The 18,008-nt window shown below is 47.6% G+C and overlaps 1 protein-coding gene across 4 annotated transcripts in view; it reads right to left on the bottom strand.

Moving 5' to 3' along the window:
* Positions 1-18,008, bottom strand: part of RUNX1 (RUNX family transcription factor 1) — a 232,817-nt gene that overhangs the window by 25,991 nt on the left and 188,818 nt on the right. For 3 of the 4 annotated variants that reach the window (XM_072968882.1, XM_072968884.1, XM_072968886.1), the window contains one exon: positions 11,228-11,419. The exons of the other annotated variant lie outside the window; for it this stretch is intronic. In XM_072968882.1, coding sequence (XP_072824983.1) covers positions 11,228-11,419 — 192 coding nt within the window. The remainder of the gene's footprint in view (positions 1-11,227; positions 11,420-18,008) is intronic. 4 annotated transcript variants of the gene reach the window in all.

Below are 18,008 nucleotides of genomic sequence, written 5' to 3' on the forward strand. Positions count from 1 at the left end.
CCCCTGTCTCCGGAGCAGGGCTGGGGATGCCTGGTGGGCTGAGGGGGACAGAGGGCAGGCTTTAGATCGGCCTTCTATCCTATCCTTGTCTTTGAAAAGAACCCCTACTCCTTCAGTATGCAATTCGACATAAAAAAGATGGAGGCACAAAGAATCAGGTGACACAGAATCCAGCCGTGGGGATCCATCGAGAAAGACAGCGGAAGCGGAGCAGGATCGCAGTCCTAATGCGCATTCGGTACTGACAGCAGAGGCTACGTGCTGCGGCCACACCCTCCGAGGCAGAGGCACCGCAGGCCAATGGGATGGGCACTGGACCAGGAGTCCCAGGACTTGGAGTTCAGGTCATCGAAGTGGGCTAATCACAGATGCTCCCTGGGCCTCCGGTGTCTCATGAGTGAAATAAAGGGCCTCGAGAATGATGTTTAAGGCCCCTTTCAACTGGGACCGTTTTCTACTCCCATCTGACCTAGTGGAGCAGCAGTTATGTGTTCTCCTGTGAGAGTTTACCTGGGGAAACCGAACTTGAATGAAGACCACGCTGAAATCACCTCCGCCCTGCCCACCCCAGGGCTGCCATCACTCTCGGGAAGTAGGGCTGCTGAAGGTCATTCTCAACTTCGTAAGTCTGGTGGCCGTGTGGCTCATAGGGAGGACGGACGTGCAGCGCCCTGCTGATGCACTGCCAAGATCACAGTGACAGCAATAATAATAGCCAAGAATAACACTGACCATTTATTGAGTGTTTAGAGTGTACTGGGCTCTATGCTAAACACTTGACAACAATAAATCTCAGTCCTGGTGACGAGGCCGTGAGGTGAGGGGAGTAAATACCCACAGTGCTGACGGCACACCAGGCATCCAGGGCTTTGGGCGCATTAACTCATTTAATCCTCATGATTCCCTGGTGAGTTAGGGACCACCATCACTGTGCCCATTTTACAGATGGGGAACAGTGACACAGAGGACTTAAGTAATGCTTGCAAGGTCACATGATTGGGAAGTGGCCAACCTGGGATCTGAATTGCCATTACCTACATCCACATGGATCTTAGCATTAATTTATGGATCTAGATTCTGCTTTTCTCATAAAGTGCATTCTAGGGGCCCCCATGTTTTTTCTGAGTCCTTTCTGATGAAGGTGGGAGGAACAGCTCTATCCTGACTGACAGAATGGATGGACAGAAGAACTGGCACTCTGTTTTGGTATCTGCAGGCCACTGTGCGCTCCCGCAAATGACAGGGAGAAAGTTTGAAAAATAAGGGAAATTCCTTATAGATCCTCTGAGGCATCTCCCCCAACCGCCCTCCCCCAAGGCGTGAAGGAATCAAATGAGGAAATCGGGAAGAGATTCTGGAATAAGAATAACAAGATTTTCTCTCCCTTCCACCTGAATTGGCCATCCGTAATTTTGCACAAATTCAATTTTAAAGTCATGCTTTGTAATTTGTGGAAAAATCACATTAAACAGATCCACGTCTGGGCAATGACTTCTCTCATTTAGCAACATATGGTGGCTCAGAAAGCCCGATCACACAGCAAACATATTACCGAAAAAAAAAAAAAAAGAGCCTTTTAATCAGGGAGCAGAGTAGGGGGCTCTGGGACATCCCTACTGGCCTCCTGAGAACGTTAGGCAGACCTTTAATCCCCGAGAGCCATGCTGTCTATCCAGAATTACAGCCTATTAGACTCAGGACCACCTTGTTAATGGCTTACATGAGGACGGACTGGGGCTCACGTGGCTGCCGGACCTGAGCGGGCACAGCAGGCGGGACCCTCAGGACCATGCCCCACGCCTCACGGGTGGCTAGTGTTGGGGAATAAATGAACCACCAATATCAGTCACTCTAGAAACGTGAGTCATAATTATTTTGTTACTGCCTTTGGTGAATGTGTCAGCCTGGGAGTGTCCTCATCCTCCTGCTGTGGCGATGGTTCCAATAAAAACCCCGATACCGACCCAATCACCGACACAGGCTGCTGTTTCAAACCTGGGGGCTAAAGAACTGCACCTCTCAAAAGCTTCTGCACTCGCCCCTAAGATACCAGCCCTTTTGGAAGACCACCAGAAGCACGGCTTAAAACTCAGGCAGTCACAGTGGTTCCACATAGCGGGCAATTTACAACAAGGCACGGATGAGGATTAACAGACCCCGAGAGGAACGATCTAAATAAACCACTTAACGGGCAGAAGTGCCCAGTCGAGCCCTTGAGCTTGTGCTGACTTTTACAGATATTTTAATAACTTTATCATTATATAATCTGCCATCTGATACGTACAGAGAGAGGCACTAATGGAGCGTGAGTGGCCACAACGGTGCAACAGCCCCAGGAGACTTAATAAGACAATCACGTTCGCTTCCTTGTATGACCTACAACTCCAAAAAGTGCAATCACTAGTCAGATTATGTCTTCCTCTTTACTCCGAGCTGTTCTTTTAAACCTGCCTCCATCCCTGCCCAAGCAAGTGTATGTGTGTAGCCCTTTCAAAGATGCAAGGAGCAGTCAGCACTGCATATGCTCTCTGGGTCTTGAGCTGGCCCTGGAATGACTCAGGTGGGGCCCTTAAAGCTGTAGGGTGAAGAGGATGTCTTCCGCAGCGGGAACTAGCAAGTTATGGATCCGGGAGACTTCACTGCCCCGACTGAGTGAGCTGCCGACACCCAGAGCAGTGCTGACTCACCCAGGCTCCTTGGAGACCTGACTCACATGCCTTCCCTAGGGATGCTCTGCATTTTACAACATCTGTGTGGTCACACCCAAATGCTGCAGCTGAAGGACCATAGCGTATCCTCCTTTGTGCTCCCAGAAGAGCTGAGCTCACCACTGCAGTGGCTCAAATCTTATTAACCAGACCTGATGACATTGACTTATGGAGGTCCTTCAGTGAAAGGACCAAGATGGTGTGCAGAAACAAGTACTATTTCTGTCCGTGACAGCGTATGTCTGAAAGCTCATGTTTCATGAGCTGTTAAGTGACATAAGATGCTTGGGTCAGAGTGTCCCACCGCCGCCTCCTCCCTTTTGTCCACATTCCCTCCAGGTGGGAAAGCAGGGTGGCAGGGGAGGGGGGTTCCATCTGAAGAAGGAGAATCGCCTTTACAAAACAAACAGTTAACTCTTGCTACTGATTACAGTTGGAAGATGCTTTTCACAATCTTGAAATGATACACCCTATGCTTGACTGTTGGGTGGTGTGAGATCATCGGGGGCGCCAGGAGTGTGGCACCTGAGCCTTGTCTGGGGGAAATGATTGTCTTTTCTACCCACGACTCATTCAGGGGCTTGGTGATGTGGTTCTGATTTCCCTTGAAAAATGCTTCTCTCTTTGAAACAGTAAGCGGTATATTCCATGCCATCTGGGGGAGCCTAAAGTAGCTAACACTCAATCTGAAGACTTCCCATGGCCTGATAATCAAAACCCAACTGGGTTAGAAGTGATACATTCCCTTTTCTCCCCCTACCAATCACCAGGAGTGCCCAAAGAAACATGATTGGCCAATGTTTGTTTTTAGGGTGAGTTCTCTACTATTTTTTTCTTATTATTATTTTGTTTTATTTACAGGCTGGTAACTGAATCTCCAGTATCAAAACATAAAATGTTCTGCCAGAAAGAGATTATGGAAGAAAAGTCTATGGGCAGAAACTGGGTTTGTCAGTGAAGATTTTATTTACAGGAGTTTTGCAATCCAGCTCTTTAATCTCCATAACAATTGGGCTGTTCTGCCCCTTTGAAGGCAATTGTTCAATAATAAGAAAGCTCAAGTGGGGCTAAGGCTGTGCAAGTAAAATGTGAAAACAGGATACAAATATACACGGACGTGGCTCTTGACAGTTGAGGCCAGAAAACCTCCTGCCTTTGTACATTTTCCCTTAAAAGTAGAGTTCTGGTGCTTTGCCGGCCGGAGGGAAGCAGGGAAAGGCAGAAGTAATTACAGTTCCCCAGCATTATTTAAATCATACACGTTGAATTTTAAAGAGCACTAAAATAACTAAATTACCGCAGGCCTGCATTTCTGTTCCATGATATGAGGAAAAACAATGCAAATGAGGAACCCCAGCTCGGTCTGGAGAACGACGGCTGAAGAAAAACACTACGAGGAGCTGTCTCATCAGAACCTTTTTTTCCCCGTATCACAGTCTATTGTTCGCTCCGCTCTTGGTACAGACATTGGCAAACTTTGATACTACTTTATGGCCGCAGTCAAGTCTCTTTTTTAAATATCCGAATGTGAGAGGCTATCTTTGGGTGATCTGTAAATTGGAGATTATGAGAGGTGCAAAGCGACTAGCCTTTCGCAATGGGTTTCTGGTCAACAGGGCCTCGCAATAAAGCCATTTAAAAAAGGCAGCTTGCTCAAAACAACAGTGCTCTGCCGAGTTCCAGGTGGTCACATTCTTGAGTCCATCCCAACTGGCTGGCTGTGGTCTCCGTGTCATCTTCTGTTCTATGCAGACTCCCAGCCATGATGGCATGAGCTTTTGAGGTACCCAGGCCTCCTCTCTCCTGCTCTTTCTCTCTCCCGTGACACAGGGAGGACCCCCTTTCTCTATCACTTTTGGGCCCTGGGTTCCATCGGCATAGGTGCTCCAGAAAACACTGAGAAATATCTGATCTCATCTAGAAAAAAAATCATACATCCTCCTGGCTGCGAAGTAAAAGTACCATGAGACTGAGTTCCAGCAAATGACGGCCTGAAATGATAGTAGCTGGAAGTTGTGATTCAGGTTTTCAGGCATAAGACACAGAGTTCATATCTACCTGCCCATCGTATCTGTTCTGGGGAAATGGACCACGGAAAGTTACCTCTGGACTCAGCGGATGCCCCCTGTCCTTTCAACCTGGGTGTAAAGGGTGTAATGGTGGCCCTCCAAAAGGTAACGTCCATGTTCCAACCCTTGGAACTGTGAACGTGACCTGATTTGGAAAAAGGGTTTTTGCAGGTGTGATTAAGTGAAGGGTCTCGAGATAATATCACCCTAGTTTATCTGAGTGGGGTTTAAATCCAATGACGAGTGTCGTTATAAGGGCCAGAGGAGGAGGTGACACAGAGAAGAAGGCCACATGAAGATGGAGCAGAGATTGGAGTGATGCAGCCCCAAGCCAAGGGAGACTAGGAGCCACCAAAGGTTGGAAGAGGCAAGAAGGGACCCTTCCCTAGGATCTTGGGAGGGAGAGTGGCATGTTGATTTTGGTTCCTTGCCTCAAGAACTGTGAAGGAATAAATTTCTGTGGTTTTATGCCAGCAGGCTTGTGCTAATTTGTTATAGCAGCCACAGGACACTCATACACTTTGGTGCTGCTGATCTTCGCTACCAACAGTTACTCAGTGTTATGTTACCCACTCTAACGCCCACAGCCTCACATTTCACAATGGTTCTAGGATCTCCAAGTAGAATTATTTTTCCTATTTTGCAGATGGGGAAACCGAGGCTTTAAGAGGTTAAGTCACTTGCCAAAATGTCCTATAGTAATACACAGTGGAGGACAGTTTTGGGCCAGGGTGGTTTGTCTGTTGAGCCCTCATTCTTAGCCCGGAGGTTCTGCTATCTTTCTTAGCCATTAGATTTTCAGCTTAACCCTCCTGCTGTTTTACCATCAATACCAAATAAGTGCTCCAACCTCTGCTTTGTTAAAAACTTAACTCTTCTGAACAAAACATTTGTGTGTGTGTGTGTGTGTGTGTGTGTGTGAGTGAATGTGTGCTGGCCCATAGATTACAAGAATAAGGGAACATTTCAGAATCTATCCAGTTCACAGGAGGAATATTTTATCATTATGATCAAGCCCTGAAATGAACCTTTATTCATCTAATTAGGAAAGATGTCCACAAGGCATTAACAACATGCTCTGGAAAACATGGTCTGATCACCTTGAACGACATCCATGAAAACATTTGGTCTGAAAATGCAGTCCCGCTAAAATGTGGTTTATGATTACTAGAGTGCTGACAGCTCACCAGGTTGGCGGCTCCTTTGAAGGGCTGGTTTATTAAGGACTTAGCTGAGAGGTGCTTGTAAATACATCTCAGGCATCCGAGCAGTGCTGTTCAAGGGAGTTCTGTGTTGGTGACTGTGCCGTCCCTGAATAGAGCGCAGAGGAAAAGTAAGGCGGGCCTCCACTCTGAGCACCGCTTGGAATGCTGGGCAGTGCGGGTGGGAAGCTCGGGCAGCGACACCGAGCAGCGACACCGAGCAGCCACATCAGGCTCAAGCAACAAAGGCCACGGGCAGACTGGGAAGCAAAGGCCTGGGGGCCCTTTTTTAAAGGAAAAAATGAAGACTGAGCTTTCTCCCCATCCTTTATCCCCAGTTTTGAAATGTCTGCGATGCAATTCATTAGGGTGAGCTTTTCAGACTTTACTGAAATTTCTAGCTCATCAGCCAAGAACATAGGAAACAGTAACTGAGGTCTCAGCTCCTGCCTTGAGAGCGTCAGCAGCCCTGTTAGCTGGCAGGCTGTCTGCCTGCTTGTGGGAAGGGGCGGGAGGCAGCCTCGTGCTGGTCAGCCTGCCCACACCCAGTGCCCGAGAGCGCTTCATGCTGCCTTCATTCCATTGCTTTCGCTTTCTTCCTTCTCTCCCTCCCTCCCTCTCTGCCTGCCTGCCTGCCTTCCTACCTTCATTTATTTTTATTTGTTCATGGGAACACCTGATTCAGGCCTGTTTTCTGTGTCAGATTCTGATACTGTAGACCTTGAAAGGCTCTCAAACCCTACTACGCCCAGATAAGAGTTATTTTCAGATCACTCCCGTTTCACGTTTACAGCGTCTCTTACAAGTTGGTTTCTAAAGCACCCTGAGTATTTTGCTTTGTGTAACCATTAAGTGACCACTTGTAGATTTACAGAGGAGATGTCTGGTGTTTGACTGACTGTAGCCTCTACCTCCAAGGTAATCCAACAGCTCCCTCCCCCACTTCGTTTCTGAACTTCTAGACTTGCTAGAAGAGAGAGGAAGCAGAGAGAGAGACAGAAAGAGAAAAGGGGAGGAATAGATGCTATGCATTTTCACATTTGACTCCCAAGGCTGGAAAGGGGATTTATCTGTCCTTCTACAGAGAAGTGAAAACATGTTTTTTTTTTTCTTCCTTTTGTCAATCCAACTGATAAAGTAACCTCGTACAGCCGAGAAACAAAGTCGATTCATTACCTCAAAAAGCTACACAGACAATAGTTCCGGGAAACAGCCTTTCCAGAGTAACTTGTAGGATAAATCACTATCAAACAAAATCATTTGGAACACTAAAACTCAGATGACTTAAGAGGTCAGGACCCCTCCAGCTACATGGAAGTCTGAAAGCCAGGCACCCAGGCTCCTGAAGGTTGATCAGATGTTTCCGGGGTTTGGAGGTTAAGAAGGCTCTGGTCCCAGTGCACCCCACAGAAGAGACTTACTTGCAGGACAGCCGCGCAGTTGCCCCAGGAAAATAAACAAGAGGGGCTGGGAAGCCCGCTCCCTGCCCACGCAGCCTTCCTTCACTCAAGCTTAGAGAGTCATCATTCTGAGTTAACTTTTCTTTTCTCCTCATCTTTAAAGACAAATGTACGTGTCTCCAAAGGAGAGAATTTATTCAAGTGCCCACCACAGTGTCTGGCCTGAAAGTTACTATATTATCAACATCTAATGATAATAGATCACAGTCAATGCAGGACCCCTGAGTGAGTGACCAGCCCAGCACTACGTCCGTCTCCCCTTTGGCGAGTGGGATCCTTCTTGAAGCTGGGTCAGCCCTGTGGCTAACAGATCCCTAACCCAAGAGCGGGAGCCCTGGAAAACCTGCCACCCACCACTTTTCTGGCTGTAGAGCCAGAAAAGCCTGCATTTGAGTCCAAGTTTGTTGCTTCCAGTCTTGAAGATGCTGGGCAATTGTCCACTTCTGAGGTTTGGGTTCCCCGTCTATAAACCAGCCCACAGGATTGTATGTAGAATACAATGTCTGTGAAAGGTCTGACTTGGGCCAAATATCATAACTGGTCCAATTAAAGAGTTAAACCTTACGCCTCGATGTTGACGGCAACACATACAGGAACAAGACTTGGCCTCTTAGTTTCTCTGGTTTTGACAGTTTTCTGCACCAGCAGATATCACCCCATCTCCGTTTTCCCAGAAAGGAGAGAGTTACGCAGCTTAAATGTGGTTCATCGTTTTTGGTAAATCAGGAGTCAAATTCTTAAAATTACTTGTTTGGGTTGCCTGAAGCCACCTCTGAGGGGAGGTGTGGTTTAATGGGCAGCAGCGCCCTGTCTGTCTAGACTCTGTCCTGCTCCATCTTTTAAAAGGACATGTGTCCTTTTTTTTTTTTCCATGAGTGTACAAGAATTTTGAAACTCGGCTGTAGAAGTTCATGATGATGTCCTGACTTGCATAAACGTGTAGCCATGACAAAATGGCTTTCTATTCAGTTTTAAGACCTGGTAAAATAGGAAGTTGAAATTAACCTCAGCCCTTTTATAGCTGAAACCTCAACAAATAAACAGTGGTTTGGTGGCATGGCAACCTGGCCCCCTTTTCCATCTGTACCCTGCTTCAGATCATTTGAGATGTCTATTTTGAGTGATTCTCAAGCACATCTGATTCTAGATAAATAGAGGGGTTACTCTATATCCGTGATTTTGTACTGACAGAGTTAAAGGGTCAGGCGTGACCCTGCCGATGGAGTCCTAGCGAGACAGGGCGTAGCAGCCTATCAACGCGCGATCTCTCTGAGGCCCCAAATGCTGACAGTTCCGCAGAACTAAAAACATCCATGCATCCATACAGCACCGCTGTAAAACTGCTCTGACTACTCTGGGGATATTTTTCTTCCAATTACTGCTGCCATTTCAAAGAGAGCCATAAACACGTGCTGAATTTTTATATAAAAGCATCTTCTTAAATATAATATAGAAGCTCTGGCGCTAAGCTGGGAAAATAACCATTTTCCTACCAGCGAAGAACAAAATGAAGGTTCTGGCTGAAAGAGACTTTACTGTTATCCCTGTTAACTTTCTAATTTCAGGGAAAAAAATCCCAAGGGTCTACTCAAACCAAGACGAGGGTAAAAAACTATTTTCTTAAGGAAAAAAAGAAAGAAAGAAGGAAAAGTAGTTTTACATGAAAATATCCCAGATACTGATTGTTTAAAACTTGTTCCTGTAATTTTACAAGTCCTGAACAGCAAATCGTATTTCAGAAAGAAAGAACATCCACAAAATAGTTAACACATTCTTTCAAATAAGAGCTAAGCCTCCGGGGCGCTCTAAAAGCAAGTTATTATTACTTAGAATTAGATGTTGCAGAAGTAAAAAGTTTTTAAAAGGAACAAGAAAGGGGGTTAAACCTGATACTTTGCTAAGCGCACAGTATTCCAAAGAGCTGAGGAATGCCCGTCCATAGCAGTGCCCCCGCCCGGGAGCTGCTGACGGCTGAGGACAAGAATTCAACACCTCCATACTCCCCCCAATCCCAACCCCGCCGTTTTCTCGTTTTCTTTTTGGTAAAGACAGTGTATCTGATCAGGAGGGAAATCAGATCTGATTCACTCCTCAGCAAAACTGAAAGCAAGCCGATTTAATGGTGACGATTTCAACTTGCCCCTCCCTGTGTGGCTGAATTTTCCACTGCCTTTGAAAATGCTGAAAATGTTTGGTCCTGATACCAGGAGAAAAAGACAAGTCCCTGTATCGACCCAGTAGTGTAAATGGTCAGTTACGCCATGAGAAAATCAGAAAACAGAAGTCTCCCCTTGGATGGTACAAATGGAGGCCTGAAGATGACATAAATGAGTCTAAATGGCCCTCAACACAAGATCCGGCCATCTCCTGGAGAATATTATTCTATTTAGAAGAAAAGTATCATTTCCCCCCCACCCCCCACCAGCCCAGCTCTCTCACTTAATGTGCCATGTGATCTAATTTCTCATACACACTTGTGGTTTGGAATTTTTAAAAATCAATATGCAGATGTTGAATAAGTATGCATAACGAAGCACCAGGAAACCAATGATTTCATGGGACCTCTTCTTAAAGACACCTAAGATGAGACCATAGGTGAGATGCAGACCCCAAAATCAAGCTTTAGGTTTCTGCTTGTCCACAAAAGGGCGACTCTACAGCTAGGCCACCTGGCAGCTGTGTGCACAGTATCTTTTGGGGAGGATTTCTTTGGAAAGTTTCCACTCAAATAAAAGAACCTCCCCTAGAAACATGAGAAAGAGTGGCGTGGGCCGTGGGCTCCAAGGAAGAGAGTGGGCCTGCCTTTCGAGAGCCCCACATGTGCTGACCCCAAAAGAGAGCTACTGGCCTGGGAACGCTCGAGGATTTAGGATGCTTGCACATCTCACAACCCAACGCGAACAAAGAAAACGCTCGGGGTAGCTCGTTTCTGCTGTCCCAGCAGGGCAAGGAGCACTTCCCTCGCTGGCCACCTGCCCTTTCCCCCAGATGTGTTCCTTATCTTTTCCTTTGAGTTAAACAAGGCTTCTCCTTTGAGAAAGGAATCTTACTGTGACCCTGTCATACACAGCTGTGTCCTGCACGGCACCGAGGAAACGGCTGCATTTCGGAAATTTGAAATGGTATCACAGAGCAAATAATCACTGACGTCAGTGCTTTCCACAGTGTAAATGAACTCTGTGTATTATCTAATTTGGCACAGTGGGTTTTATGCAATTACTGTATTTTACAGTGTTTTTGCAATTGCCAGTTAGCCCCATGGTTGGGGGGTGGGCAACCTGCATTCTTTATTGAATGCAAATTTATTTGCTGCAGTTAATACCTTTGATGTGATGGCATCCAGACACTCCCTACTATTTCTTTATATTAAAAAAAAAGTATTAAATACAACCCCCCCAAATAATTTGTAGACAGTAAAAACTGGAAACATCCTGACCTTCGCCTTGCTTGATGTATGTGTGTGTGTGTTCAAGCCAAGCAAGTGAGAAAATAGCACAACCAAAACTAACTCTTAAAAAATTCCAGATATTATCTACGTAGTGATTTCTATCTGTCCGTATCCTCTCAGTATCCTGTGCAGCAGTGCCTCTCAATCTGGGGATCTTGCTACAAAGCAAATCTGACTCAGTAAGTGAGTAGGCCTGGGGCGGGCCGGAGACCCTGCTGTCAACCAGCTCCCAAGCTGCTGGTCCAGGGACCACCCTTTTTGAGTTTGGAGAAGCCACAATGGGTCTGGGTGGGTTCTGCCCAAGGGTGAGGCGGGAAGTGGGCTCCATCCAGGTACTTACCCTGCATCTGACTCTGAGGCTGAGGGTTAAAGGCAGTGGAGTGGTTCAAGGAGGCCCGAGGGTTGGGTGTGGGGGCTGGGTGGTGTGGGCTGACCCTCATGGCCGTGCGCCGCAGCTGCTCCAACTCACTGAGCCGCTCGGAAAAGGACAAGCTCCCGGGCTTGGTCTGATCATCTAGTTTCTGACGATGTCCTAGTGTGGGGAGGGAGGTGGGGAGGGGAGGGGGAGGCAAGGAAGGAGGGAGGGAAGAGATCAGAAAATGTATTGTGGATTTTCTAAAATTCGGGCTTTCTCGTCTTCCCCCTCCCTCTCCCCTCACCCGCAATGAGGATCTGCTGGAGATTTATACATTTGGCGGCTCCCGCTGGGAATTTGGGCCATTGTCTCCACAGCAGACTGGGGCGGGGCCCCTTTGGTCACACTGGCCACTGGGTACTCCCTGGTCTGGGCCCCGGCACCCACCCCAACCCTCTGCCCCCATCTCCACTGGGCGAACGCAGTGGGCACACAGGGCTTGGTGGCGGTGGTGACAGCGGGAGGGACAGAGAGCACATTAATTGTTGGCACTTGGCCACATGCTGTGGCCTAAGCTATGGCGGCTAGGAAAGGAGCCTGGCCGCTGGCATCAGCACAGCTGCCCCTGACCACACACTCAACCACTGGCAGGTTTCAGAGGCAGCAAAGCGGGCCCCGGAGCTTAGCAGGCGTGCCCCTGCCAGCAGGAAGTGAGGTGTGGCTGCAAACCCACAGCCCCGGGGAGGTCAGATTTCCTGGTAATTGCAGGGCACAGGCAGCCCCTCGGCCCCTCTCCCTCTCCTCTCCTAGCACACTTGGCGTGGGCATTCTTTCTTCCCTGAAGCCGACTTCCCCAGATGCGGCCCCCACCCCCAACAAAGGGGTGCAGCCTCAGCCTTGTCCAGTCCAAGATTCCCAGCAGGCTGGGCCCGCTGGAGCCCAGAGGGAGCTGCCAGGAGACTGGACAAGCTTCCCCAGGAGGCTAAGGAGTCCGAGGTGGGGAGGGGGGGCCCCTTGGCATCTCTACGGACAGTAAGTGTCTTCGCCTCAGTCCTCATCAAACTCGCTGTCCCCAGGATGCAGCGAGCAGAGGTCATTCACCCGGGAAGGGCCTCCTGTTTCCTCCCTTAATCCTTCATCAAAATGTCTTTAAACCAGAGACTCAGGCCTGTCCAGCCGAGCTGAGGCTCTGATGTGCTGATGTAGCCTTGGAGATGTGTTTGCGGTGGGGGAGGATCGAACGAGTCATTCCTCTTTTAAGAGAGGACTGCCCTCCTGCTCCCGCCTCACCCCCGTGGTTCCAAGGGAGTCACTGACCAATTTCACAACCCCCCACGATTGTCAAGTGGCCTCAAAACAAGACTGGAGAAGCAGCCTCCTTGCTGTGACACTCAAGTGCCCTTTCACACTCCAGACCCACTCCTCAGTGACAAAGAGGATTGCCCGGGGTGGGAGTGGGGGTGGGAGCAGTGCATTTTAGCCCAGCTCCCAATCGCTACAATTATACAAATTAAATTTTATAACTTGTGTTACGGTTCCAAATCTCCGTGGCTTGCCGTCTCTTCCTGCTGCCGGGCCCCTTGGCACAGCTGCCACTGTCTCAAATTCCAGACCAGAAAAAGGACCCACTCTACTGCAGTGATTTTATCATGAACAAGACCTGCTTGGCTCTGAAACGAGGAAAAGTACTTAAGCATAATATTTGTGTAGTTCAAATGCAACGCTCTCTCTTTTCATGTGTCACCGAGGCAAATCTGGACCCTGATTCAGCCCTGCAGCTCACAGCACCGGTCTGAACACAGGCAGCCTGAGTCATACGGGCCCTGCACACGTGTGAGAGGCCTCTTACCGGCTGAGTATTTTTAAGCACTGGCCTTATGGGCGAAAGGCCATGGGGCCAGGTCCTGGAACAACCTCTGTCATCCCTTTCCCTCAGAAGTACGAAAACATCTTTTTCTAGAACATTCTATTTCTGTCCGTCATGGAGTCATTCGGTGTCTCTGGATGGAGCTTGCCTTGACTCCTCCCTCCTCTTATCTCTCTGACCTGTTCTCGGCTTCCTGATGGTCAGGCTGAAAAAATCTGAAGTTTTCTTGTAGAAAAGCCAACAATTCCAACTCAAAAGCCACCCCAAGCGTAGTAATCCAGCCCCGTCGGTGCCTACCACGACTTAGCGCCTGGCATTAGGAGTCCAGAAGGAGAGGAGAAGGCAGGGAAAGTGAGTCAGGGAAGTTCTACCACCTCAGAAAGAATGCCAGTGGGCGAAATCAGGGTGCGGAGGCTTCTGGCAGGTTTTGTACCCATTTCAAGACTTCACATTCCTTGGGCACCCGGTGGCATTTTTTAAGAACACTGTGTCAAGGACAGTGGGTGATCCCGGGGAATGATGTGTACCAGATCATTCTGAACACATGGCATTCGGTGTTTTGGAGTCCACAGCCAGCCTTTGAAGAGGGGCCTTCAGTTGTGTCTGCCTCAGCCACCAAGCTTGGGGACCACGTGCCACCGAGTAACCAAACAGGAATAAGTCATTTCAGGTAAGCCATTATGTGGCCAGGCATAATGTGAGGGTTATTTTTTTATTAGACCCTCTGATTGCCTTATGCTTAAAAAAAAATAGTTTCAACATGTGAGCAATTTCTGCACCAGCTGACACCTGCCAAAATCGTAGTCATTTACAGAGATTAACTGATGACTGTCTGCTTGAGCAGGAATGTTTGGGCATAGCTCTCCGAGAAAACAATTCTTCACTCTAAGCTATTTCCTAAGCCCCGAGAGTCGCAGGGCTGAGTATAATGCCGGAGGAGGGGGTGAGAGTTCATTCCACACCCTCCCCATGTGTGATCCTGGGACTCAGTAAGAGTGTTATGGCCCTAACAGGGAACCTTGAGCCCCTTCCTCACAGCGAGTGCTCGAGAGAGTCCTAACACCAAGGCATGAGGGGGAAATAAAAAGCATTATTATATTAAAGGTGTGGTTCTGATGCATTTATAAGTTAGATCAAAGGAAGACCTAAGTCTTTTTTTCTGAAACCGTCAGATTTCACGTGCCAAAGAGCAATATTCTGTGTGAAATATAGAAGCTTCCGATACAAACTTTCAAGCCAGGGAAAATGAGTGCTTTATGTCTTCAGTTTCCTGTATCTGTGCAATTAAAATGTCAATTTGCCCCCTGAATTTTAAATACAAGAGTATGGAAAAAGTCTACAATCAAATTCACTTTTCTTCTTTCTTACTGAGCACTGGGCTTTCGAGGGCAACAGGGAATTCAACCCTGGATCAACCCTCTGGTGGAATGATGTGACGTGGCCTCAGACATACCCACGCGGGCTGCCCAGCCTTTTGAACATGCTGGCCGTCAACAGTGAATGCTTCCACGGCGCTCCTGAAAACAGTGGCTGCCTCAAGGCTTCATACTAGGATGACTTACTGACTCTTCAGCAAAGTTTAAAAGGATCCTAAATTATGCTTCTCTGTTACTAGTTTCACATTTAAATTTTTTTTAATTTATTTTTTGTTTTTTTGAGGGGGAGGTGATTAGGTTTTCTTATTTATTTACCTTTTTGAGAGGAGGCACTGGGGATTGAACCCAGGACCTTGTGTGTGCTAAGCACACGCTCTACCACTTGAGCTCTACCTTCCCTCCCTGTTTTCACATTTTTGAAAAAGTCCTTGATTAGAATTTCATATATACACACAACTACACAAAGCCAAAGGAAAACAAAAAGAATAAAAATAAACGAATCCCATCTGCTAAATTTTATTCTTCATTCCAAAGATATACATCCTAAAATCTTCCAGAATGGGTACCCACAGGGCCTCCCCGAACATTAGGGTTTTGTGGTGGATAATGAGACCAGCTTTCAGTTCTCTGCTGTAAAAACTAGACTGAGTAGGTATGCAAGTCTCGTTGACAACTCAAGTGTCCTTTTCAAGAAACCATTGTTGATCTGTGGCTGTTAGTAACTGAAATACAATACCGAGTCTCCATATGTCCCGACAGATCCATCCTAAATCAAAAATATCATAAGCTCAAAATGCATTTAAAACACCTAACCTACGGAACATTCTAGCTCAGCCTCATCTACCTTAAATGTTCTCAGAACACTTACGTTAGCCTACAGTTGGGTAAAATCATTGAACACAAAGCCGATTTTATAATCAAATGTTGACTATCTCAGGGAATGTGTTGAATACCGCACTGAAAGTGAAAGGCAGAGCGGTGGGCACAGGACGTGTACCAGCTGCTGACCCCTGAGATAGCGTGGCATCCCGCACGCATCATGTCCCGTATCCCTGGTCCACGAAAAGAACAAAATTCAAAATTTGAAGTATGGTTTCTACTGAATATATGTCGCTTTCACACCATCTTAAAGTCAAAAGATTTTAAGTCGAACCATCCTAAATCGGGGACTGTCTGTACATGATCTTCTAGCAGAGAAAACAGGTGAGGCTAAGGTATCACCTTTTTGTGGAAAGTTCTGAGTAGAGAGAATAATTTTCCTATAGTCAACACATTAGCGTGTGTTTCTGATATGGGTTTACTAGTTTTCTTGATAGCGCCTCAGCAGAAAAGTTAGAAAAGTTGTATACTCAAATCACTGCCATGACGAGCAGTTGAGAAAAATCTATGCAAAACGGTAAGACCAAAAAGGTATCTGTCTATTTATATGTGTGTACAGCTCTGTGTCTGTCTATCACACTGTGGTTCCTCTAAAAGGATGTATGTTTTTCAAAAGATGTTTGCCAGTCTGACACTAATGACATGGATTTAGATATAAAAACATTGATATGTCTTTCCTTGATTTGCTATTCTTTAGGACTGTGGAAAAGAAACAGATGTGTGTAGAGAACAGCTCATTTTTCCTGACATAAGACTCTAACCTTTGGGTTCCAGGGTCATTAAAGTCATTAGGACTTTAAAACAACGATATTGAACATGAATGTGGTCCTTCCTCAAAGCACCTTGCAGGTGGTGAAATAAACCTTCTAACTGCAAACCTCTCCTTCCACTGGCCAATCGCATGTTGGGAAATACTTTCCTGTACTATATATATTGTGTATAGATTATAAACGCTCTATAATGTGATATAAATATATGCTATATATGTTAATATATCATGGATTTAGAGTAGATATTATCGTCCAATGTTACAGAAATGTGGGTAGCCTAACTTTCTCCCCAGTCTCCTCCCATATGGTTAAGCTGCATGACGGCACAAGGTTGGAGTACTTCCGAACTGGAGAAGAGCCAGAGAAATTACCCTCATGTTTTAACCGATGTGTGGGGAATGCAGCTCAGAGAAGTGATGTCAGTTACCCAAGCTCACACAGCCAGCCAGAAAAAGAGGGCAGGTCTGAAAGCACACCTACTCCCTGAGCCTACCCCCTCCCACCTCCTGCTTCCTGCCCCTAGAAATGCCAACGTCTGCGAATCCTACGTGGACACAGAGGACAGGCGTGCAGCGTTACTAGCTGTTGATCACAGGGACACTGAGCACTTGCATGGCTTGCCCTGCCTGCCTTTGCAACCCCACTTCTGTTTCTGGCTCGTCTTTAGAACAGAAGCGAGCCAGAACCGCGGTGTGACCCCTGGCAGAGCTGTGTCTCACACACCCGCACGGGCATCAGAATCTCCTGGACCTTCTGGCTTGGTGGGGCTGGGGTGAGGCCAGAGAGTTCAGAGTAAGATGCAGGTGATGCTGATGCAGCTGGTCGGGCCGGATGCTGAGGGTGGGCGTGTGAGCGCTGGGCACCCCTCCCCACTGCGCATGCGCTTGCAACTCGCTTCCCATCGGCTGTGGGCTGGAAGTTAAAGCACCAAAAATACCAGAACTGTGTTCAGACCGAGTGTCCATGCACACTGAGTGATGGCCTTGTTTCGGTGATAACTGCTTTGCAGTCTTCCTCTTCATTTTGAAATGCTTCAATGTACTATACGGAGTGGCTGAAAACGCCAAAACTCTGCCTGCAGAGAGGCGGGTTGGGACCCTCTCTCTCCCGCCATCACTGAGGTGAGTCCCTGTCGCAATAATCAGGCTGGTCTGAAAGGTGAACCGAGAATTCTCAAGTGGGACGGGCCTTCTGCCCTGCCAACTAAGGCAAGGCTTCGGGGAACAGCAGAAGAGGGAACCTACTAGTCGGTTCCAGAGATGCGGCACTCAAGACCTCTGAGCCCCGACACGGGTGGGGTGCCAACGCCAACGCTATTATCCTCCCCTCCCCTAGAGAAACAGCGTGGCACCCGGGGAGTGGGGCTGCCAGTCTGGAGGTTACTAACGCTCCATCCCCAATCTGCTTTTCCACCCAACTCTCCTGCGGACAAAAGCAAGTCTCTTCATCACTGAGCCTCCTTATCTGGAAGCCCGGAATTAAAGGACTAAGACGGATTACTCTGAGGGGCTCTAAAAGCATTCACAGCACTTACTCTGCAGCGAGTCTATTCAACCGGTTCTTGTCGGGCGACTAAGCAGGGGCTTTCTGGAACAACTTCGGATGACGTGAGGACCTTCAGGGTTTGGTTTGGTTTGGTTTGGTTTGGTTTGGTTTCGTTTTTTGTTTGTTTGCTTGCTTTTGTTTCTGGCAGAGACCTGGCCTTTGGGAGCCAGCCTCAAGTCCAGCTATCAGATTGGTCTTCAGGGCTCGATCCTGAATCTGGGATTCTACCCAGCCCACCCTCCTCTCTGCGTGCTGGTGGCTGGCAGCCTGGCACAAGGCAGCCTGGGAACTCACTCTCCCTCTGCCTCCTACTGCTTCATCCCTGGTCT

The sequence above is a fragment of the Vicugna pacos genome, chromosome 1 (genome assembly GCF_048564905.1).
Source record: "Vicugna pacos chromosome 1, VicPac4, whole genome shotgun sequence".
Taxonomy (NCBI): Eukaryota; Metazoa; Chordata; class Mammalia; order Artiodactyla; family Camelidae; genus Vicugna; species Vicugna pacos.